The sequence below is a fragment of the Ips typographus genome, linkage group LG5 (assembly GCF_016097725.1).
Source record: "Ips typographus isolate SLU linkage group LG5, UJ_Ityp_2.0, whole genome shotgun sequence".
Lineage (NCBI taxonomy): Eukaryota > Metazoa > Arthropoda > Insecta > Coleoptera > Curculionidae > Ips > Ips typographus.
Window position 1 is genome coordinate 11,359,016 of NC_138426.1, and position 21,703 is coordinate 11,380,718.

The 21,703-nt window shown below is 34.8% G+C and overlaps 7 protein-coding genes across 10 annotated transcripts in view; 4 read left to right on the plus strand and 3 right to left on the minus strand.

Annotated features, from left to right (window-relative positions):
- Nucleotides 1-1,409, plus strand: part of LOC145729734 (putative Rho GTPase-activating protein CG5521) — a 30,683-nt gene extending 29,274 nt beyond the window's left edge. For all 4 annotated transcript variants that reach the window (XM_081980610.1, XM_081980611.1, XM_081980614.1 and 1 more), the window contains one exon: nucleotides 541-1,409. In XM_081980610.1, coding sequence (XP_081836736.1) covers nucleotides 541-734 — 194 coding nt within the window. In that variant the 3' untranslated portion in view covers nucleotides 735-1,409. The remainder of the gene's footprint in view (nucleotides 1-540) is intronic.
- Mtr3 (exosome complex exonuclease Mtr3) overlaps nucleotides 1-1,535 on the minus strand; it is a 33,520-nt gene extending 31,985 nt beyond the window's left edge. The window contains exon 1 of the mRNA XM_081980663.1: nucleotides 1,365-1,535. Within this exon, the coding sequence (XP_081836789.1) occupies nucleotides 1,365-1,395 (31 nt within the window). The 5' untranslated portion in view covers nucleotides 1,396-1,535. The remainder of the gene's footprint in view (nucleotides 1-1,364) is intronic.
- Nucleotides 1,361-14,999, minus strand: mRRF2 (mitochondrial ribosome recycling factor 2). Its single transcript, XM_081980631.1, has 10 exons — nucleotides 14,767-14,999; nucleotides 13,420-13,686; nucleotides 13,176-13,364; nucleotides 12,763-13,010; nucleotides 12,364-12,711; nucleotides 8,448-8,721; nucleotides 5,919-6,259; nucleotides 2,394-2,489; nucleotides 2,188-2,334; nucleotides 1,361-1,588 (listed from the first exon to the last, which is right to left on the minus strand). The coding sequence occupies exons 1-10, from the start codon at nucleotides 14,909-14,911 to the stop codon at nucleotides 1,427-1,429; spliced, it is 2,217 nt and encodes a 738-aa protein (XP_081836757.1). The 5' UTR covers nucleotides 14,912-14,999; the 3' UTR covers nucleotides 1,361-1,426.
- Nucleotides 15,000-15,186: 187 nt separating this feature from the next.
- Nucleotides 15,187-16,630, plus strand: LOC145729752 (p21-activated protein kinase-interacting protein 1-like). Its single transcript, XM_081980656.1, has 3 exons — nucleotides 15,187-15,391; nucleotides 15,451-16,126; nucleotides 16,177-16,630. The coding sequence occupies exons 1-3, from the start codon at nucleotides 15,311-15,313 to the stop codon at nucleotides 16,611-16,613; spliced, it is 1,194 nt and encodes a 397-aa protein (XP_081836782.1). The 5' UTR covers nucleotides 15,187-15,310; the 3' UTR covers nucleotides 16,614-16,630.
- Nucleotides 16,631-17,463: 833 nt separating this feature from the next.
- Nucleotides 17,464-18,553, minus strand: LOC145729763 (DET1- and DDB1-associated protein 1). Its single transcript, XM_081980670.1, has 4 exons — nucleotides 18,343-18,553; nucleotides 18,147-18,285; nucleotides 17,890-17,951; nucleotides 17,464-17,836 (listed from the first exon to the last, which is right to left on the minus strand). Exons 1-4 carry the CDS (start codon nucleotides 18,343-18,345, stop codon nucleotides 17,732-17,734), a joined length of 309 nt encoding a protein of 102 aa, XP_081836796.1. The 5' UTR covers nucleotides 18,346-18,553; the 3' UTR covers nucleotides 17,464-17,731.
- Nucleotides 18,554-18,932: 379 nt separating this feature from the next.
- Nucleotides 18,933-20,182, plus strand: LOC145729759 (uncharacterized). Its single transcript, XM_081980666.1, has 5 exons — nucleotides 18,933-19,164; nucleotides 19,220-19,345; nucleotides 19,401-19,591; nucleotides 19,652-19,831; nucleotides 19,891-20,182. Exons 1-5 carry the CDS (start codon nucleotides 19,059-19,061, stop codon nucleotides 19,984-19,986), a joined length of 699 nt encoding a protein of 232 aa, XP_081836792.1. The 5' UTR covers nucleotides 18,933-19,058; the 3' UTR covers nucleotides 19,987-20,182.
- Nucleotides 20,183-20,758: 576 nt separating this feature from the next.
- LOC145729762 (uncharacterized) lies at nucleotides 20,759-21,627 on the plus strand. The gene is made up of 4 exons (XM_081980669.1): nucleotides 20,759-20,988; nucleotides 21,068-21,216; nucleotides 21,275-21,316; nucleotides 21,375-21,627. The coding sequence occupies exons 1-4, from the start codon at nucleotides 20,886-20,888 to the stop codon at nucleotides 21,459-21,461; spliced, it is 381 nt and encodes a 126-aa protein (XP_081836795.1). The 5' UTR covers nucleotides 20,759-20,885; the 3' UTR covers nucleotides 21,462-21,627.
- The last annotated feature ends 76 nt before the right edge of the window (nucleotides 21,628-21,703 follow it).

The following is a 21,703-nucleotide window of genomic DNA, read 5'->3' on the forward strand; positions in this document are numbered from 1 at the left end:
TTCCAAATGCTCCTGAATAGTCTAAAACGAATTCAAAAGCTTCTAAAACACTATAGAAACTGCAAAATGCTTCTAAAGCAGTCAAAAGCCTTCCAAATGCTTCGAAAACAGCCTAGTAGCTTCCAAATGCTGTATAAACTGTCTAGAAGCTCTCAAAAGATTTGAAGAAAGTTTCAAGCATTCAACAATTTCTAGAACCGTCTAAGAGTTCCCAAGTGTCTCCAACGCTGTCCAGAACCTTTAATATCCTCTTAAACTGTTCAAAAACCTTCCAAATGCTCCTGAAGTAGTCTAATAAAAATATTAAAGCTTCTAAAATACCATAGAAACTTGAAAATGCTTCTGACAGTCGAAGGAGCGTTCTATTTGATTACAAAACACTCTAGAAGCTTCCAAAAGTTTGTAGACTCGTCTACAATCTACCTTTTTAGACTGTCCAAGTGCTCTGTTCCATAAATTTGTCCACTGTGCTGCGGTCTCAGTATTTAATCGTCGAGTTACTTAGTCTCAAACATTTTCCAAGCAAGTTTTTCTTTTTAGCTTCAGCCAATGAATCTTCAAGAAATTCAGTGTGGCTAAACCATCAGCCCGAGTCGCAGAGCGCCGAATCGAGCATATCGCCGAGAAGTTTAAAAAAGTTGAGCAGTAACCTTAAAGGTTCGAAAAAAAGCCATAAACCCGAACATTACGAATCACCGCCTGAAAGTCCGTTGCAAATGACTAAAAGGAAGTAGTCTAGTATTAGAGAATGCCGTTTAATTTATTTCTCCAGTGCTTTTACAAGAAAAAATCGATTTTTAATTCAAATAATTCCAGTGTTTAGCTCATTTTTGCACCAAACAATCCATTTAATAAAGTACATAGAAGATGATGTACATAATTGATGAACGAAAAATATTCTCAATTAATTTAAAGTTTTTTCGTAATCGCATTGGAGGTTAGGTAAGCTGTAAAAATAGTTCCCACAATTCCCAATGCATTCATGACTGTTGTTTAGTGATTTAACAAAAAAAAAGTATTTTGTACCTATAATAGAGGCAGATGCATATTTTCTTATTATTGTTGTCGCATAATTTATTAACTTATTTATTGTTTAATAGTTGTAATATTAATGGCCCTAACTTGTGCATTTACGTGTTGTGTTTGTAGGTTTTTTTTTGTGTTTAAAGACTGTCTTACCGTTTCGGGCAGCTTAATTCCGCCTAACAATGCACCTTATGTAAAGGTTGTAAGTAATACAAAAAAAAGTTGTTTACGGATGCGCCTGATTTTGGAATTTCCGCAACGGGCAGTATTAATCGGTATTAAAAACAATTTATATACTTGTACGACTAAAAAAAAATGTAAAACGGACGAGTACTTACTTTCGAAAGCTTTATGAAGATAATAAACCATTTTCACCTATTGAACACTGTTTTCTCTTTAATCAAAATCCCCGAACGCTTTTCACCGCCTCTTCTTCGTCTATCGTCGACATTTTTTGGTAGTTCAAAAATTCGGTGGAAAATATGGCGGTGCCCGATGTGATTGTGCGCAGATCGGTCGAATAACCCATCAATTCTGCCAGTGGCGTAGTTGTGTTTACAACCTAAAAAAGGATTGTTTACACACAACCAGTCATTATTTACAAAAGAAAAAATGTTGTAACAGGGTGTCCCAATAAGCTGTTTCTCGAAAACTATACAAAGTATGGCTACAAAAATTTTTGTGAAAATTCTAGAGGTTCAGGGACTTTCTGAGCTTCGTACGGATTGAGCTGGCAAATACCCTAGTTGGAAACGCCATTAAACAATACAATTCAGCCAAATGTGGATTTTCTCGAAAAGTGAATGCGATAATTGAAAATGTTCAAAAGCTCTTTGTTTCTGTATTGATTGAACCTGTCTTTCCTTTTTAAGTTTACTGCTGAGTAAATTTAACATTTAAACTTACCTTAGACATTCAAAATTAAGCTATAATACACCAAATTTAGAAACCAAGAGAGCGATTGCAAATTAGGTTGGCAATACTGATACAAAAAGACTGGTCGGTTTACGGTACTATTTACACAGCGGAAATCATATAAGTTGAATAGCTAATTTTAAATGTGGTGTCCTAAAATCTGGGTAATTTTTCAAAGTCAAGCTTTTTCAATCCATTCCCTTAGTTTTTTTAAATATCCACCAACAAAATAAACAAAGTGTTTACCTTCGAGTTTCCCCTAATGTCAATACTGTTTATAATCGACCTTCTGCGTGTAAGATCGGCTAAAACGGCGGAAAAATGTTCGGGAGGCGTGATAACTTCCACCAGCATCACCGGTTCTAGAACGCAAGTTCCAGACTGGTTCAGCAGCTATAAATCAAGTTAATCCTTATAAACAATTTTATTAAAAAATCACTTTAAAGACAAACCTTTTGAATTAGCTGTGTTACAGCCGAAGAGATAATAGTATCGGAAGTTCCTCGGCCTACCTCAAACCAGTGTAACATAACTTGCGTGTTAATTATCTGTGAATATTTTTTGTGTTAATTAATTTGTCTAATTATACCAAGAAACTATACAAGGTGATTACTTTCAAAGACATTTCTTTAAATAATTTCAAAATCGGACAAATGTTTATACAAATATTTTTTCTTAAAATGACCTAACCTTTTATCTGCCTAAGTTTGGTGCTGAGCTAAAAAAAATCACCCTCTATAGTTTGAATTTTACCTTACTTAGGCTAGCATCTTTCTTTCTCGCATATAAAACATATGAAATGGAAAACTTTCACAAAAAAGTTGGTCGTTAATATGGTTATTTTGTCTAATCAAAAAAATTTACTGTCAGAAGTAAATAAATGCCAAAGTTATGTTGGGCTACAAGGCAGAAGCCTCATTGCTAATTTTAACTGTCAAAAAGTCATTATTGTTTGCGACAATTATGTGTAATATAAAGCATTAAAGAAAATGCCAATAGAATGTAAGGAATTTTAAAGAGAACTCAAGAGAATAATGAAGAAAAATGCACATCAAAAGCAACAATTCAAGACAATGAAATTTGGACTATTTGGAAATTATAAAATGTCAAATAGATGGGTTTCTTGGAGGAACCACACTGTAATTAGTCTTTACAGCTTCATGGAGCCAAATTTGACAGTTCTGACGTTAACCAATCACGATGAAGAATGGTTATGTAGAGAGCAAAATTTGGTTGAACGGTTGCTCTCTTCATTCTGTTCTCTTTGCGTTTGTAAATGGCGTCTTGTACTCTTTGTAGCCTGGACATTACTGTTACTGTTGTAAGTTTTAAGGAATTGCACTGTAAGTTGTATTTACAGTTCCATGAAGCCAAATTTGTCAGTTCTGACGTTAAAGAACACTTTTATACTTTTTTTTACGTCACGTGAGAGTTGTCATAAATGTCAAAACTCACTCTTTAGTGACTTGGAAGTATAAAATACCAAATAGATTTGTTTCTTTGAGGAATTGCACTGTAAGTGGTGTTTACAGTTTCATGAAGCCAAATTTGTCACTTGTGACGTTAAAGAACACTTTTATAGTTTTCTTACGTCACGTGAGAGTTGTCATAAATGTCAAAACTCACTCTTTAGTGACTTGGAAGTATAAAATATCAAATAGATGTGTTTCTTTGAGGAATTGCACTGTAAGTTGTGTTTACAGTTCCATGAAGCCAAATTTGTCACTTGTGACGTTAAAGAACACTTTTATAGTTTTCTTACGTCACGTGAGAGCTGTCATAAATGTCAAAACTCACTCTTTAGTGACTTGGAAGTATACAATACCAAATAGATGCGTTTCTTTGAGGAATTGCACTGTAAGTTGTGTTTACAGTTCCATGAAGCCAAATTTGTCACTTGTGACGTTAAAGAACACTTTTATAGTTTTCTTACGTCAAGTGAGAGCTGTCATAAATGTCAAAACTCACTCTTTAGTGACTTGAAAGTATAAAATACCAAATAGATGTGTTTCTTTGAGAAATTGCACTGTAAGTTGTGTTTACAGTTCCATGAAGCCAAATTTGTCAGTTCTGACGTTAAAGAACACTTTTATACTTTTCTTACGTCACGTGAGAGCTGTCATAAATGTCAAAACTCACTCTTTAGTGACTTGGAAGTATAAAATACCAAATAGATGTGTTTCTTTGAGGAATTGCACTATAAGTTGTGTTTACAGTTCCATGAAGCCAAATTTGTCAGTTCTGACGTTCAAGAACACTTTTATACTTTTCTTACGTCACGTGAGAGCTGTCATAAATGTCAAAACTCACTCTTTAGTGACTTGGAAGTATAAAATACCAAATAGATGTGTTTCTTTGAGGAATTGCACTGTAAGTTGTGTTTACAGTTCCATGAAACCAAATTTGTCAGTTCTGATGTTAAAGAACACTTTTATACTTTTCTTACGTCACGTGAGAGTTGTCATAAATGTCAAAACTCACTCTTTAGTGACTTGGAAGTATAAAATATCAAATAGATGTGTTTCTTTGAGGAATTGCACTGTAAGTTGTGTTTACAGTTCCATGAAGCCAAATTTGTCAGTTCTGACGTTAAAGAACACTTTTATACTTTTCTTACGTCACGTGAGAGCTGTCATAAATGTCAAAACTCACTCTCTAGTGACTTGGAAGTATAAAATACCAAATAGATGTGTTTCTTTGAGGAATTGCACTGTAAGTTGTGTCTACAGTTCCATGAAGCCAAATTTGTCAGTTCTTAAAGAACTCTTATACTTTTATTGTAAACCATGAAAATTAAAAGTTTCATTAATATGTCATTAGTGTCATCTGTCAAACAGGCTGTCGATGCTGACGTAACGACAATTTGTAAATTCATGGTAATTCAGTGCAAACGAATGCACCCGGTGTTTTCACACACCTATATATTAGCCCTGAATGAGTTTTGACAGCTGTCAGGTGACTTAAGAAACATATCGAAGTGTCACTTAGCCTCACAAATGTCAAATTTGGGGCTCTATTGAGCTGTAAACACACAGTACAACTCTGTTTAGCATTTGATAGTTTCACCTCACTGCTGAATGTATTTTAATAGTCATAACAAGTGTCACCTGCCTATAAGCCACGCTGTAAAGTATCGAACCTGTCAAATTTAGCGTCTTAAACTGTCAAATTTAACTTCACAGGGTTTCGAATAACAATTTGCGGCGTGGTTCATCAAATTGGTCCAAATTATTGCAACCACACTAATTAAAAGCTGCTTGAGCTTTTTGACGTTGCCAAAATGGCTGAATCATAAGTTTTGGCTTTGGCAAAGTTGATCACTCGTTCAAAATTGGATTGCCTAAATAGGGTACTTGCAATGTTTTGTAAATGACATAATATCAATTTTAAAGTTTTCTAATTGCCTCCCTATTTTTATTTAAATCCTAAAAGATTACAATTTTAAACGTACAAACTTAAATCCCAAGGCATTCGTTCCCAAAATTTGTGACGTGGACGTATTTGTTGAGACGCTGATGCCAAATTTACCAAGAATACATTTAGCTTAGCTTGTACAATAGTTAAATTTCTGATTGTGCTGAATGAGTTGACCGTTAACTGTTTAAGATTAGTTTCATCTTCAATTTGCTTCTATCTTTTGTGTTTACTGGCCTGTTATTGTGTCGCTTTGTTATAATTGTTTTAATTTCTATTGAAAACAAAATTCGATATTTTGATTTACAAGTCGCAGCATAAAATATTAAAACGTCTAATATGTTTGTACAAGAGTTTGCTTTTCAGTAATGTGAAATACACTTGGCAACACTGAGCTGAAATCTGGTATACTCTGACGTTTTTGGTTTTTTAATAACTTTGTTATAGCACATTAAAACATATCAAAACTTTACAAGGCACTTAATTAGCATACTTTTCATGCCTGAAGTCAACTTAAAATTGGTAAAATTTTGACAATAATGACAACAACAAAAAAATCTTACCTGACAATTAACTTTAGGTCCACGAGACAACCCAACATTCAATCCATGCCGAATTGCTTGCATGTGTTTATGGTAAATACCCGCAATACAACTGGCACTGTCAGGATTCTTATCGAATTTCAGCACGTCCTTAGTACCACAATCCTCGTTAGGTATCAGAGACATTTTAACCAAAACTGAGTTTTTGTGAGAGCCAATCTTAACGTCCACCTTTACACTGTCGGTGACTTTAGTCAGACTCATTTCCCGGTAAGCAATTTGCAAGGGGCCCAAATCCGCCTCGATTTTATATTCTTTCAAAATCCGATCGTGTATTATTTCTAAATGCAATTCTCCCATACCTAAAACGCTTCCGGTTAGTTGGAAAAGATCTAAATTCAAAAATTGATATCAACAATTAGGAGAAAAATGTTAATAACAAGTTGGAAAGACAAGTAAACACTGGATCCAGAACTGTACCAATTACTCAAAAGGAATTGAAACCAACTACTCTAAAATTGGTAATTGTAATTCAATTATTGATTGCAAATAATTTAAAAAGTAGTTGAATTACCAATTACTAATAGTGGTTGAACTACTTGAAAATAAGCTAGAACCTGATGTCAAAAGACTTCTTTCTCTTTTTTTCTGATTTCAAATATTATATTTTCCAAAAATATGTTAACTTCCCATCAACTTTTTTGCGTCGTTTAATAACCAGTTTTATTAGCTATCAATGGAACTATAACAGTCCTATCCATAGAGATATAAACGTCCTAGAAAAGTGTGTCAAATAAGCACGAGAACACAAACAAATGCCAAATGTGTAGACTTGAAAAAGTAGCTCGACTTTCACGCCCCCTATCGGCAAAACCTTACCACCAATCAACCAACGTTTATACATCAATACAAAGCCGGTTTCATTGGCTATCAATTGACGTATAAAAGTGTTGGACAAGTGTAGGAAATAAGGAAGTTATTCGAAGTTAAAGCAAAGAGTGTCAAAATGGTTGATCTGGATAACTCGCTTCACTTTGACGTCCTCTAGCAACCAAACTCTAAAACCAACCAACCAACTTCTATAGTCGATGGGAAGCCCGTTTTATTGGCTATCCATAGAGATATAAAAGTCCTACATAAGTGTGTCAAATAAGCCAGTTATTCGTAAGTTAACACAAAGAGTGTTAAATGTGTTGACTTGAAAAAGTAGCTTGACTTTCACGCCCCCTATCGGCAAAACCTTACCACCAATCAACCAACGTTTATACATCAATACAAAGCCGGTTTCATTGGCTATCAATTGACGTATAAAAGTGTTGGACAAGTGTAGGAAATAAGGAAGTTATTCGAAGTTAAAGCAAAGAGTGTCAAAATGGTTGAGCTGGATAACTCGCTTCACTTTGACGTCCTCTAGCGGCCAAACTTGAAAACCAACCAATCAACTTTTATACGTCGATGGAAAGCCCGTTTTATTGGCTATCCATAGACAAAAAGTCATACTGAAGTGTATCAAATAAAAGAGTTATTCAAGGGCAAAGCAACAGTTGTGAAAATTGTTGGTATAGATCACATTTTCAAGGAAATAGCGTTTCTGGTCTCCAAAATAGATTTTGTGGAATATATCCTAACCTAGTAAAGATACGAAAAAAGTGCAAGGGATGAAAATTGCGTAAAAAAGGCCAAGAAAACGGAATTTGGACTTTAAACCGATAAATTCTCACTAAAACTGAATACAAAGTGACCAAACTTTAACAACCTTTATTTTTTTACTCATCCTGCACACCAAACGCCATAATAGTGATTTTGAAGCATACCACTTGAAAGAGTAGAAAAAACGGAATTTTTTGAGTAGTTTATTGTTGCTGTATCTCAAAAAACAGCAGAGCTGTAGAGAGGTAAAATTTTGAAGCACTTTTTTAGAAAAATTTTGTTTGTGGTCGCCAAAATGGATTTTGTCGAATATCTCCTAAACTAGGGCAAAAATTGCGTAAAAGAGTTTAGAGAATTTAATTCCGAGCTTTGAATGGCAGAAGTCTGACGCTAACTTGATACAGCGTGGCCAAAAAAAATTTTTCGTAAAAATCAAAAACAAAGAATAATTAAACGAATAGTGATAATAGCTAGATCAGTTTGTAGGCATTTACAAGCAAAATTGAATAACGTAAAAATATACCGAGTGTTCCATTTAAAATAGTGCAGTTTTAGCCCTTTGAAAGCAATTAATACAGCTTAGAAGAAACTTGATAGAAATGACAACTTTCCCCCTAAATATCTTGAAATTTATACACCCTATCTATAGGACATATTATATTAGTTTGTAGGCCTTAACAAGCAAAATTAAATGACGTAAAAATATTCAGGGTGTTCCATTTAAAATACTGCAATTTTAGTTAATAAGTTGGAAGGTTTTAGCGTGCTGCATTGTTTTGACCATCCCAAACTAGGAAGCAGTTTGCTACAAAAAATTTCTGTACTTTCCGCATCTTTTTAAGTCAAATAAGATAAAGGACTGAATTCCTTCATTGGGACATCCTGTACAACTTAACTTACCTCCTAAAACTGTTTGGCCCGTCTCAGTATTGTACGAAACTCTCAAACTAGGATCTTCACGTTGCAGTTGAATTAAAGCTTGATCCAAAGCTTGCTGTGTTGCCATTGATGGCGGTTCAATTGAACAGAAGAAAACTGGCTCAGGTACTGAGGCGCACAATCCAAATATCGAATCAGCTTCCTGATCGTCCTTGTTTAAGTGTTTTAAAGCGTTTCTCTTAGCTTTGTCAAATGCGGATTGCGAGCTCGTGACCAAATCTCCTGACATAGTTTTCTGTAAACAAACACAAACACTAAGCCCAACTTTACCCTACTTTTTTATTAAATTTGAATTTGTAAGAGATATGGATTTACGTAAACAGGAAATGCTTATCCAAACCAAAGTTTTTCCAATATCTGGGACAAAAAACATTTTGTATTTCGTTATAATTTTTAAGAAATAATATCCGCATAAACCATCTTTTAATAAAGGATTAACGATTAAAAAATACGAAATTTAGCCTTTAAAAATTTTGGTAAACCCCTAAGCTGTCACTATAGTTGTGACTGTCACGTGACATTTAAACTGTCTAAAACGACTTTGTGTATTGTAAAGCGTATTTTGTGAGTTTGTGACGTGCGTGATAACAACCACGTGATCATAGGCTACCTGCAAAATTGACGGGTGTGTCACAAATATCAAAATTTAATACATGACACTATAAAATTCAAAATCACTAGTAGGTGGGTTTAAAACTGTATTTTGTGGATACCGGCACTGTTTTGTCAATTCTGTCAGTTGTCACGTGACTGTAGATTATGACTGTCAAATTTGCCTTTATCAAGCTACAAAGGCAATTTCAGGATTACTTCAAGGTAATTGGTTCTTTGGAATTTTTAGAATTATCCAAGCTCAATTTGCAATTTTTGTCAATTTAACCTTATTTTTTCATTTTCAAACTTGTCAAGTGGGTTTTTTTTAAGGAAATCAATTCTCTGTAATTTTTAGAATGATTTGAGATTTGTTGAAGATGATTTGTCAAACCATAAATGACAAATTTCCTAGCAAGCTGTTTTTTGACTATGGGTAATATTCAGCTTACTTTGAACGTTCTGACAGTGATCACGTGACCGTATGCCACGATGACACAAACTGTCAAAACTTTTAATGACACTCAAGTTAACTAAATGTAGCTATAAAGTGCATATTCTTCGATAGGCACTGTAGACAGGCAAAAAATTACTTTTTCCAACAATGATTCCTATTGAAGTTATTTTGACGGTTCCGCGATAATCACGTGACCTTTGACTACGTTCTAAATTGACCGAGTTGGATAAAAACTCGTAGTTTGGTCCAGTTTTTCAAAGCAAAGTTAAAAGTCTTGAGTATTTTCTAGAAATGTCAGAAAACTAGTTGACAGTTTAGTGATCACGTGACCGTGAACTACGTCATAAAAGTGCTCCCTCACAACTGTCAAAATCAATAATTCAAGTTCCTGTTTTGCATGAGAACAAAATTATTCAGAAATAACCGTAGAATCTGATTATGTAACTTTAAAAACGCTCCAAAACCCCAAGAACCGCCAAACAAACGCGACCCTGTAATTTTCCACACCCTGTATAACAAAAACTGATCGAGTGGCTGGTATGGTAGGAAAAACGACTGAACAAGCTTTAGTTTAAGCGGTCTACGCACCCTGTAAGTCAAAAAATGGCGTAGTTATTCAATTTTGGAAATAAAAGTGTCCCATTCGAAAGGGTCTGTCAGTACAACTGGTTTTTGTCTGATATTTCATAAACGGTTAAAATTTCGAAAATTTTGTATGAGAGCAAATTTGTTCAAAACTAACCGTGGAATCTGGTTACCTAACTTTAAATACGCTTCCAAGTCCCGAAGGGACGTCAGGGACCAACAAACAATCTTCATCCTGTAATTTGCCACACCCTGTATACATTTCACAAGAACCGAACTAGTGACTGGTATGACGGGAAAGAGGACTAAAAAAGCTTTATTTTGAGTGGTTTATGCACCCTGTAAGTCAAAAGATGGCGGAGGTATTCTATTTTGGAAATAAAAGTGTCCCATTCAAAAGGGTCTGTCAGTTCAACTGGTTTTTGTCTGATATTTCATAAACGATTAAAATTTCGAAAATTTTGTATGAGAGCAAATTTGTTCAAAACTAACCGTGGAATCTGGTTACCTAACTTTAAATACGCTTCCAAGTCCCGAAGGGACGTCAGTGGCCAACAAACAAACTTTACCCTGTAATTTGCCACACCCTGTATACATTTCACAAGAACCGAACTAGTGACTGGTATGACGGGAAAGAGGACTAAAAAAGCTTTATTTTGAATGGTTTATGCACCCTGTAAGTCAAAAGATGGCGGAGGTATTCTATTTTGGAAATAAAAGTGTCCCATTCAAAAGGGTCTGTCAGTTCAACTGGTTTTTGTCTGATATTTCATAAACGGTTAAAATTTCGAAAATTTTGTATGAGAGCAAATTTGTTCAAAACTAACCGTGGAATCTGGTTACCTAACTTTAAATACGCTTCCAAGTCCCGAAGGGACGTCAGTGGCCAACAAACAAACTTCACCCTGTAATTTGCCACACCCTGTATACATTTCACAAGAACCGAACTAGTGACTGGTATGACGGGAAAGAGGACTAAAAAAGCTTTATTTTGAGTGGTTTATGCACCCTGTAAGTCAAAAGATGGCGGAGGTATTCTATTTTGGAAATAAAAGTGTCCCATTCAAAAGGGTCTGTCAGTTCAACTGGTTTTTGTCTGATATTTCATAAACGGTTAAAATTTCGAAAATTTTGTATGAGAGCAAATTTGTTCAAAACTAACCGTGGAATCTGGTTACCTAACTTTAAATACGCTTCCAAGTCCCGAAGGGACGTCAGTGGCCAACAAACAAACTTCACCCTGTAATTTGCCACACCCTGTATACATTTCACAAGAACCGAACTAGTGACTGGTATGACGGGAAAGAGGACTAAAAAAGCTTTATTTTGAGTGGTTTATGCACCCTGTAAGTCAAAAGATGGCGGAGGTATTCTATTTTGGAAATAAAAGTGTCCCATTCAAAAGGGTCTGTCAGTTCAACTGGTTTTTGTCTGATATTTCATAAACGATTAAAATTTCGAAAATTTTGTATGAGAGCAAATTTGTTCAAAACTAACCGTGGAATCTGGTTACCTAACTTTAAATACGCTTCCAAGTCCCGAAGGGACGTCAGTGGCCAACAAACAAACTTTACCCTGTAATTTGCCACACCCTGTATACATTTCACAAGAACCGAACTAGTGACTGGTATGACGGGAAAGAGGACTAAAAAAGCTTTATTTTGAGTGGTTTATGCACCCTGTAAGTCAAAAGATGGCGGAGGTATTCTATTTTGGAAATAAAAGTGTCCCATTCAAAAGGGTCTGTCAGTTCAACTGGTTTTTGTCTGATATTTCATAAACGGTTAAAATTTCGAAAATTTTGTATGAGAGCAAATTTGTTCAAAACTAACCGTGGAATCTGGTTACCTAACTTTAAATACGCTCCCAAGTCCCGAAGGGACGTCAGGGTCCAACAAACAAACTTCACCCTGTAATTTGCCACACCCTGTATACATTTCACAAGAACCGAACTAGTGACTGGTAGGACGGGAAAGAGGACTAAAAAAGCTTTATTTTGAGTGGTTTATGCACCCTGTAAGTCAAAAAATGGCGGAGGTACTGAATTTCTAAAATTTAAGTGCCCGTTTCGAAAATTTTGGTCAAAATACCGTGTAACTTGTTATTGTCGAATATCTAAAAAACTATTAAAATTACGAAAGTTTTGAATGAATAAAATTATTCAGAAATAAAGCCCATAAATGTTCAAACTTTTTGACAGTTCTGACAGTTATTACTGTCACATTTGACGTCTTATTAACTCACCTTAAGCCCTGACAGAACAGCAATATTTCCATTCTCAACCGTATCAGCTTCCTTAAAGTCATCAGCGTAGGCTACGTAAAGTCGATTAGCTTGCTCAGACTCTTGTCTTTGAACGCTGAAGACTTTCTGGTTCTTCTTCGCAAAACCATTGAAAACCCTAACAAAAACAAGGGGACCCTTTTGTTTACTGTGTTTAACTTTAAAAGCCCTTCCGCAGAAATGGTTTTCAAACGATTTGAATAGTTGACTGCGAGCTTCCGGAGAAGGGAGATAGAGTATTACCGCATCCATTAACGTTTGTACGCCAATATTTTTGTATGAACTGCCTAGAACTACTGGCACAGCAGTCTGAAATGTACACAAATTAGTAATAATTCAGGCAAAGTGAAGAAAACTGACCCTATTTAGTGTGACTTTTTGTATTGCTTTGACAACGTCCGAACTGCAGACATTGTCAAACGATTCAGAAGTGATAACTTTACCGGCCAGGTCATCGTCAAGGTCTGACAGTTGCTCAATAAGTTTCACTCTATACTGCTGAGCGTCTGCGTATAATTCGGGCCAATCTTTTTCATTTAAATCCACTTTGGTCACTCCTTTACCTTTGCTGAAGTCAATTAATTCTAAAGACAACACATCCACCGTCCCTGCAGGTTGGTCAAGTTTATAAAGACAATTTTAGTAGACATATACAGAAAATCAAAGTAAATTGGGTTACAGCGGACAAAGTGTGCATTGTTGCCATACATTCTTTTGATTGATAATTTTAAAGCATAATTTGATTTTCCATGTATAAAATAAGTAGTACCTACCAAACAATTTCCCGTCTTTCACTGCAGGCAATTGCAACAACACCGCAGGCACATCCAATTTCTTCTCTATAGAAGCGCAACACATGTGAACATCCCCATCCTTCCTGTCCATTTTATTAACGTACACAATACGTGGCAAACTAAACCGATCCGCTTGCCGCCATACTGTTAAGGTCTGCGCTTCCACACCTTTAGAACTGACACATTCTGGTGATGAAATCGTAACCGAATTATTACCTGGTACCTGCAGAACCGTCCAAAATCACCACCACGCCATCCATAACGTTGAGCGCGTGTTCCACTTCCATAGTAAAATCTATATGACCTGGTGTGTCAATGAGGTTGAACTGGTGATTCTTCCAGAAGAAGGTCACCGCGGCTGAGGTTATTGTGATGCCTCTTTCGCGTTCTTGTTCCATGAAATCGGTGACGGTGTTGCCGTCGTGTACTTCGCCCATGTGGTCTATAAGACCTGAGTAGTAGAGCATTCGCTCTGTTGTTGTTGTTTTCCCTATGGAAACATTTAAGAAATGGAAAAACGCCAAGACAATTTAAAGAATTTAAGGGGATGAGGAAAAAAAGGCTAATACCTAAATGCACATCAAAAACCTCGCACAGTGATTGTCGAATCTAGGGCCCTAGCAAATTTGTAGAAATAAAATTATTAAGGTCGATTTCCGTTTGCACTAAGTGGCCAACATAACGCAAAACCCATTAGGATAGTGGCGGTGTTTCAGACAAATTTGACCCTTACCAAAATTATCATTTGCAAAAATAATTTTTCTAGAAATTTTCAAGCATTACGTCGCGGTAGGCCTTGTAGATCGCATGACCATGTTTTTCCTAATTTTCCATTTCAATCCAAAAGTGTTTCTGGTCCACCTTGTCACCAAACCGTAAATAACACCCCTATTTGTAACACTTTGAATATTTTTTTATATGTCATGAGTTTTATAGGTCAATAGATGGCCAATGAAATGAGCTTTTGATTAATCTTAAATAACTCGATTATTTTCACCATTTTTAGCAGAGTTTTATATGTCAATGGATAGGCAATAAAATAAGCTTTCTAAAAGTATACCAACTTGGCTTAATAGGTTAGACGTCAAAGTTGACTTATTTTTTATGACTTTTTTGGTACATTTTTTTTGTTCCATCCTGAATAATTTGCTTATTTGCAACACTTTATATAAACTTAAAACTTAAAATAATTAAGAGATTCCCAATTCTATTAATATTTTTCAAAGTACTAATGTCCCTCAGTAATGCCTACTAATGCCCAATAATGTCTAGCAGTTTACCCCTCCCCTTCTGTAGTAATAAAATTGTATGTTTTTCAATAAAATTTACCCTTAATGGCAATTCCTATGCATACTAAAAAGTAAAAATGTTGCTCAGTAAATCCTGTTATTCCATATTATGGCACTGTTTGAAACATGTTAATACAATAATGTACCATTATCTTGAGTCAGGGAGAAATGCAACAAAAAGCTGCCGGTTAGGAAGATTATGGTATACCAATAATTCAAGACAAATTCTATATCTAGCACAACGCTTAATTATAAATATATCAAACTCATATTACACATACCTGCATCTATGTGAGCACTAATTCCAATATTCCGAATTTTAGAAATATCACTTTTCGGAATATTGCCGGTGCTGTATAACAGTTTATACACATATTTACATTTTTGGTAAGAACTGTACTTTAATATGTTTTTATTCAAATTCATTATTAATAAAGTACTGGCTATTAGAGGTATTACATAAAAACAATAAAAAACAAATAGATATCAAAACATTTTAAATTTTATCTGACATAACCCCACTTCTTCTTTGTGTTGTCTGCCGCTACTTTTTGTAAACATGGCGACTGACAACTGTAAATTGAAAATAATCAAAAATGTTGAATAATCCTTTAATAACTATTTTATTTTTAATTTAGTCTGTAAATTTTGATTAAGAAAATCAGGGTCTGTTTCCAGTATTTTTTCACAAGTACGTTATAATCTAAAACCTCAAAATAGGAAAAGAAGAAGATAGCTAAAACGTGATCAAATACATAACCTCACAATTTAAACATGTTTTTTTATTTTATTTTGATTTGAAATTTGATTTGAAGCCCCCAAAACATGTCTATAAATACAGGAGTTTTTGAAGTTATAGTGGGCACTTATGAAGAATACCTGCTGGGATACATCTTTTCGTCTAAGGTAGTGTAAACCTTTCTTGCATTGTTCAAGTAAAACTTAAAATTGTAAATAATTTACAGGAAAAATCACTAATTCAAAGTTTCGCATCGCACGACCACAGTGGCAGCATCCGTTGCCTTGCCTCCAGTGACAACTATTTAGCCTCAGGTGGATCAGATGATAGAATAATAGTCTACGATCTGAAAACCCGCAAAGAGCATTGTATGCTCACACATCACTCCAGCACACTAACATGTGTAGCATTCACTAGTAACCACTCACATGTCATATCAGCCAGTCAGGATGGAGCTTTGGCTATTGTGAGAGTGGGAAATTGGCAACTAGAAAAGGAATGGAAAAAGGCTCACAAAGAGGGGGCTGTCATTGATATTGCACTGCATTCTAGTGGAAAGTTGGCTTTGACTTTAGGCAATGACTCCACTGTGCATACATGGAATTTAGTGAAAGGCCGCGAGGCTTATGTGATTAATTTGAAAACTAAATGCAGAGATCCTAAAAGTTTGGAAAAAATACAGTTTGCACCAGATGATGGGCGTTTTGTTATCTATGGAGGGAAGTACAGTGAAATATGGAGCATTAAAGTTGGTGGAGTGTTAAATGTTATAGAACACAACCAAAAACTGACTTGCTGTATTTGGTTGAATAATGAAGAGTTGTTTGTTGGTTATGAAGATGGAAATATTGCTATAATTGATGTGGAAAGTGGGAAAAAACATGAGAAAACCGGTCATAATGGTAAGTTAATTTTTTTTACTAAATAGTTTTATGTGCTTACATTTTTGTAGGAAGAGTAAAAGTTGCTGCCCATTATGAAGACTGCTTAGTGACAGCATCAAGCAATGGAGAAATCAAAGTTTGGACTCACAAACTAAGAGAATTGAGCAAAGTAAATACAGGCTGCAGAATCACATGTCTGATAATCACAAAACTAATGGCAGACATAAAGAAAGAAGAAGAGGAGAAATGTTTACCTGTCAAAGAAATGGTAGCACCTAGACCGACTAAAAGCACAGTGATTGTGGAAATAGAGCAAAGTTCAGATGAAGATGCAAGCAAAGTTCAAGCAGCCAAACCAAAAAGGAAAAAATGTAAGAAGAAGAGTGATATAAATGAGAGGCCAGTGGTGGTGAAGAAAAAGCAAAAAGTTACAGTTGAAGGAGTGCACAAACTTAAGGTAAAATCAAAAATTAAGAAAAATAAATTAAAAAATAAGAGCAAATAAAATGGGATAGAAATTTTTGTGTGTGTTTAATTATTTTATGGTTACAATTAGTGTTGCCAACCCATAAATTATATAATTTTCTCAAAAGAGTTTTTAAAAAGTTTACTAATTTATCCAGACTTTTTTAAAGTTTTTTGCTTTAATTCTACTTATATTTTGCAAATGCCACAACCTGCAAAATTCAACTCATAAACATATAAAATTTACTTAAAATGATTTAAAACTATATTACTTTTTATAGCTTAATATTTGACAGTTTGTAACATTTTGACATGGAAAACTCCAAAGAAAACTGTATCATTTTAGGTTTTATAGGTTTATGAAGTGGTATTACTGGTATTTTGACAGTTACCTTCATTGTGACATTTAAATCTGTCCTATCCTAACATTATAAATAATATGACACTGTCAATTTTTCTGAGGTTTTAAAAATCTTGATTTTCCCTGCAAAATAAAAAATTCAAATAAAAAATTACAATCATTCAAAAATTGAAAAAATGCTTTTTTTGCAAAAAGTGCAATTTTGGCAATTTTTTATTTTGCTCCAGGAGGGTTCCAATGCACAGCAAAGGACATATTTATACAAAGGAACCTTAAATTAGGTGAAATAAGCACAAAAAAAGCACTTTACAATTTTTAACTTTTCAAAAAAATTGAAAGAATGGGGGGGGTACCAGAGAGGTTTTTTAGGTACTCTTTGAAATTCAATATCTCGGTAACATGAGGAGCTAGAGAGGCCATTTTTAACCTATTTTGTAGTATTTTTTATGCTTTTTCGAATGGCGTAGGAAGGAATTTCCTGGTTAGGTTAGGTTAAATAAATAATCCAAAAGAAGAGAGAAACACTACATTGCATTCAAAATTCAATATATTTCATAAATAAAACTTAATTAGTCTTGTAATCAATATGAAAAAATGTGTTTTTTTAAATTAAAAATTACCTCAAAATATAAAACCATATTTATGCCTATTAAAAAAATTACTCAATCAACAGAACTCATTTCCCAAATCTAGATCATATTCAGCTTCCACAAATTAATAAAAGTTGGATTGATAAAGCTTAAAGTCACCTTTTGTCTTACTGTACAGTTCTTTTACCATAATACACTAGTATTCCATTAATCTTGCATATTACTAGGGCCAGGGGTAGTCCGAGGATCTAGTCTAGGCCTCTTCCTGCTTGGTTCTTCACAGGGAGCCACTTCTCTTTTTTTAGTGGAACCCTAATCCAAAATACACCTTTACATTAAATTGCTAAAGAATATGACAGTCTTACCATTTTATCCCAGTGTTTCTGCATGTATTTTAAGAGAATACTGTGTTTTTCGGTTACTATAACTGAAACAATGATAATATGTTATAATTGGGTTTAAACATGGAAGTTAAAGAACAGAAAACAAATTGTTGAAGTCAGAGAGAAGATTAAATTGAATCATTTTTGTTAGTCTTAAACTAACTCAATGTTGTAAAGTTCATCATAATAATGCAATTGTTAAGACAGTAAATTTAATAAAACACCCTTCAAAAACTTACTTTGTTGAGATGGTATATCCCTAGTTGGTGTATAGACAGATGGGCGTTTTGCAGAGGATCTGTGGCTGCCCTCAGAGTGAAACTTGGAAAAGTTGTTCTCGTTGAAAGAGGGCAAACCAGCGAGAAATTGGGCGACCGACTGAAAACATTCCAGATTTAGTAATAGACTAGTTTTTAGCTGAAGAAGGTTGCTTACCATTTTAAAGTTGGTTGTACCGGAGAAACTAGACTTTTGAGACAATCATTACCTTTTTTATTAAATTAATTACTTCTTAAAATGAGTGAAATGAGAATAGTTTGCTAAAAAAGCACCCTTTTACTTGCTAAAATCTCAAATGAGTAAATCGATGTTGAATAAAAATGTAGTGTGGTTGTGGGTTGTGTGTTTATTGTATCGATTATTGTATTGACAGTGAACGCTATTGACACTGACAAATGACAGCAAGTATTTTTGTTTCAGTTTTTGATAACGTGTTTTTCAGGCTAGACAAAGACAGATAATATTCAAAGTGAGCCGATTAAATTTACCGAGATGGCAGTTTTACGTGCAGTGGCGTCGACCACCAATTTTACTTTTTTCCAAGTATCAGTTAATTTTAAATAAAAAGAAATTCGTTCGCACGCCACTGGTGGCCTTCCTTCTTAAGTTCTTCCAATTCCAACTAACTTCAATATGTTGAGTGTGACGTAATAGAATATTAGATCACGTGAACTTAGCATATCAATCGAGTCAAGCGATCATGTGATCAGGTTTCAGTTGACGTCACACGCGTTCTCGCCTTGCCTGTTGCCAAGTTGTTCCTATCATGATGATTTTCAAAGGGTCAGCAGGTCAACATAACATAACTTTGAATTTGAGTTGTTTTTGGAAATTCTGATTTTAAGTTACAAGTGAAATCAACCTTGGATACAATGGACGTGGCTGCTGCCATAACTCTTAGAGCTATCCAGCTGAACCCCAATAACCCTGCATATTGGTTAAGCAGGGGGTTCACAGGAAAACCCCTAGAATGGATTGGTAACAGATGTTAATACAGAGACAACCCCCAGTCCTATTTTTTTAAATTTTTAAGAAATAATCAGCCAAACAACAAAAATGACTGCATTTGCTGTGGTCAATCGAGCCAATCAGCTCAATCCTAACAACCCTCTATACTGGTTAAGCAGAGGATTCAGTGAAAGACCACCAAATTGGCAAGGTCAGCTACGAAATAGTTTCTAGCACTTGAGTATTAACTACCAGCTTTATAACAGAGCTTGTGTACACCCATAAATATATCACAATTGTCCCTTCATGGGGACAGTACTTAAATCAGACACTTGTAACATGTGGACATGGGCTGCACAAAGCAGTTTGTTGGCTATGCACATGGAAGGGTTTGTTGTTCCTAGGCACTACCATTGCAGTGGGAGTTATTTCGTATCATTTGTATCTTCGGCACAAAGTAAGACAAATTGTGTGAAACAACTAATTCAAACTATATACAATTTTATAAATCAAAAAGGAACAAATCCACCATTATGCAAATAATATTCCCTTATACTACAACAATGCAAAAAGCAGCATTGTGAGTAACATGGCTGTCTTGCCAGGTTATTATAGCAGTACTAAAGACACTGTTACAAACAGTTACCTATGGAGATATGGTGTTGTTACTCCATATAATTATACAGCTACTGGTGTGGTAAGTTACAGGCTTTTGGGTTAATACACTAGAGTGTTAACTCAATATTGCTTTTATAGATGTACACTGCTGGGGGACTGTACAATTTGGCTCGAAGTGTGGGGTACTACTGTGGGATTAATGCACCCAAAGACTCCAAACCTGAATCTGACTAAATGTATTTTATGCACTTTTTTTTTGTCTTTAATAGTTTTTTGTTCAATTGATTTGATTCTCTAATTGTTGACTTTTTAAGTTTTATGTTTTTACTTACTTATTTTGACAGCTAAAATATGTATTAGATTGAGATTAATATTATATCAGCAGAATTTATAAACCACTTTTGTAATAAAATGAAACTGTTTGAAACAACCTGAGCTTGGTGCACCCTCTGTCACTTTTCCTTAAGGAAGCCCTTGAGGGCAAAAGCACCCTAATACAATCTTGTCGAGGATGAGATTTCTTACAACTTTTCTTATTTAGACGTTTTTGTAACAACGTAAATAACGGAGCTACGCTCAGTCGAGTTGCAGTTAATTAAAAAAAGCAGTTTGGTGTACATTGTCACTTTTTGGCTTGTAACTCCTTAAGGGCAAAAACGTCTTAATACTATCTTGTAGAGGATGAAGTTTGCTACAACTTTCCTTATTTACACTTTTTTGTAACTTTTTAAATAACTTCTAGGCTATCTTATTGTTTTGTCAGAATGTGCTAAAATAAGATAATAGGCATTAAAGTGTTTACAAACATTCATTTCAGCAAACAAAATTGGCGACAATTCGTTTTCGAACAACGTGATAGGCTTGGGAACCACCGATTTCAACAAGTCTACTTAAAAATTAAAATTACGTAATTACAGATCCAAACACGTCCATAATCCAATGGTCACGTGTCCTTCATGTGATTTGATAATCGTGCTGTCATCTGATTTTTAGATCTTAACGCGTATTTATTTATATTAGTAAATGAGTATCTTCTGTCATCCTATCTGTTAACTGTAAAGTAGTGTAAATTACCTCTGTAGCTTATAAGGAGAGTTGTGGACAGAGACAATTCTGACAATTTCACAGAGACAATGGACCTGGCAACTTTAATTCATAGAGCCAAGCAACTAAACCCTAACAATCTTTTATTCTGGAAAAGTAGAGGATTAACTACCAGACCACTAAATTGGCAAGGTGAGCCTTAACTTACTTATGAGTTTAGTAATTATATTATAATAATGATAATAAATTTATATTAACCTCCACTCTATAGATCTTGTTGCGCCGGGGCATGCAGTTGCAAAATGTGCACATGGTTTCAAGGAAGCAGTATGTTGGTTATGCTCATGGACAGGACTGTTTTGCGTAGGGACTGGCGTTGCAGTGGGAGCTATTTCTTATCATTTCTATAATAAACACAAGGTAAGACTATAAAGTTATGCAGCGCACCATATACTCTGCACATTTATGTTTTATATAGGAAGAAGTCCACCACCATGCAAAGTCTGCAGCTACTGGGGTGGTAAGTCCCATATTTTGTTTTATTATACTCTTGATTTTTTCAAGTCACTCATTTTTAGGTAAACACTGCTGGTGGACTGGTCAATTTGGCCCGCAATGTGGGGTACTATTGTGGTATCAGCACATCTAATTCTAAACAGGACTAAATATGTATTTTAGTCTCTGTTTTGTAGAACAAGTTTTTTTCTTACATTCAAGAGTTTTACTGAAGGTTTTTCCTTTAAACTTGGTTCGGTAAATGTTTGTAAGCACTTGTTCTTTTATTTGTATGTGCAATGTTAAAATAAACTGACTCTTAAAAGTAAATAATAAGTTTTCTTTCCCTATATAAGTAGTTTACCAAACCGCCACTAGAGGGACTGTCATAACATCCGACTAGTCGGATAAA

Bases quoted from the DNA above. Each gene is read 5' to 3' on its own strand.
- mRRF2 (XM_081980631.1), bottom strand. From the start codon at position 14,911: ATGAATTTGAATAAAAACATATTAAAGTACAGTTCTTACCAAAAATGT. The intron at 13,365-13,419 runs GTACCAGGTAAT...TCAGTTCTAAAG, and splicing joins GATTTTGGACGGTTCTGCAG to GTGTGGAAGCGCAGACCTTA. The intron at 13,011-13,175 runs GTAGGTACTACT...ACCAACCTGCAG, and splicing joins GAAAGACGGGAAATTGTTTG to GGACGGTGGATGTGTTGTCT.
- LOC145729752 (XM_081980656.1), top strand. From the start codon at position 15,311: ATGTCTATAAATACAGGAGTTTTTGAAGTTATAGTGGGCACTTATGAA. The intron at 15,392-15,450 runs GTAGTGTAAACC...AATAATTTACAG, and splicing joins GATACATCTTTTCGTCTAAG to GAAAAATCACTAATTCAAAG. The intron at 16,127-16,176 runs GTAAGTTAATTT...ACATTTTTGTAG, and splicing joins TGAGAAAACCGGTCATAATG to GAAGAGTAAAAGTTGCTGCC.
- LOC145729763 (XM_081980670.1), bottom strand. The intron at 17,952-18,146 runs GTAAGTTTTTGA...TCATTGTTTCAG, and splicing joins GGATATACCATCTCAACAAA to TTATAGTAACCGAAAAACAC. The intron at 17,837-17,889 runs GTAAGACTGTCA...ATTTTGGATTAG, and splicing joins AGAAACACTGGGATAAAATG to GGTTCCACTAAAAAAAGAGA.
- LOC145729759 (XM_081980666.1), top strand. From the start codon at position 19,059: ATGGACGTGGCTGCTGCCATAACTCTTAGAGCTATCCAGCTGAACCCC. The intron at 19,592-19,651 runs GTAAGACAAATT...TAAATCAAAAAG, and splicing joins ATTTGTATCTTCGGCACAAA to GAACAAATCCACCATTATGC. The intron at 19,832-19,890 runs GTAAGTTACAGG...TTGCTTTTATAG, and splicing joins ATTATACAGCTACTGGTGTG to ATGTACACTGCTGGGGGACT.
- LOC145729762 (XM_081980669.1), top strand. From the start codon at position 20,886: ATGGACCTGGCAACTTTAATTCATAGAGCCAAGCAACTAAACCCTAAC. The intron at 20,989-21,067 runs GTGAGCCTTAAC...TCCACTCTATAG, and splicing joins CAGACCACTAAATTGGCAAG to ATCTTGTTGCGCCGGGGCAT. The intron at 21,317-21,374 runs GTAAGTCCCATA...ACTCATTTTTAG, and splicing joins AGTCTGCAGCTACTGGGGTG to GTAAACACTGCTGGTGGACT.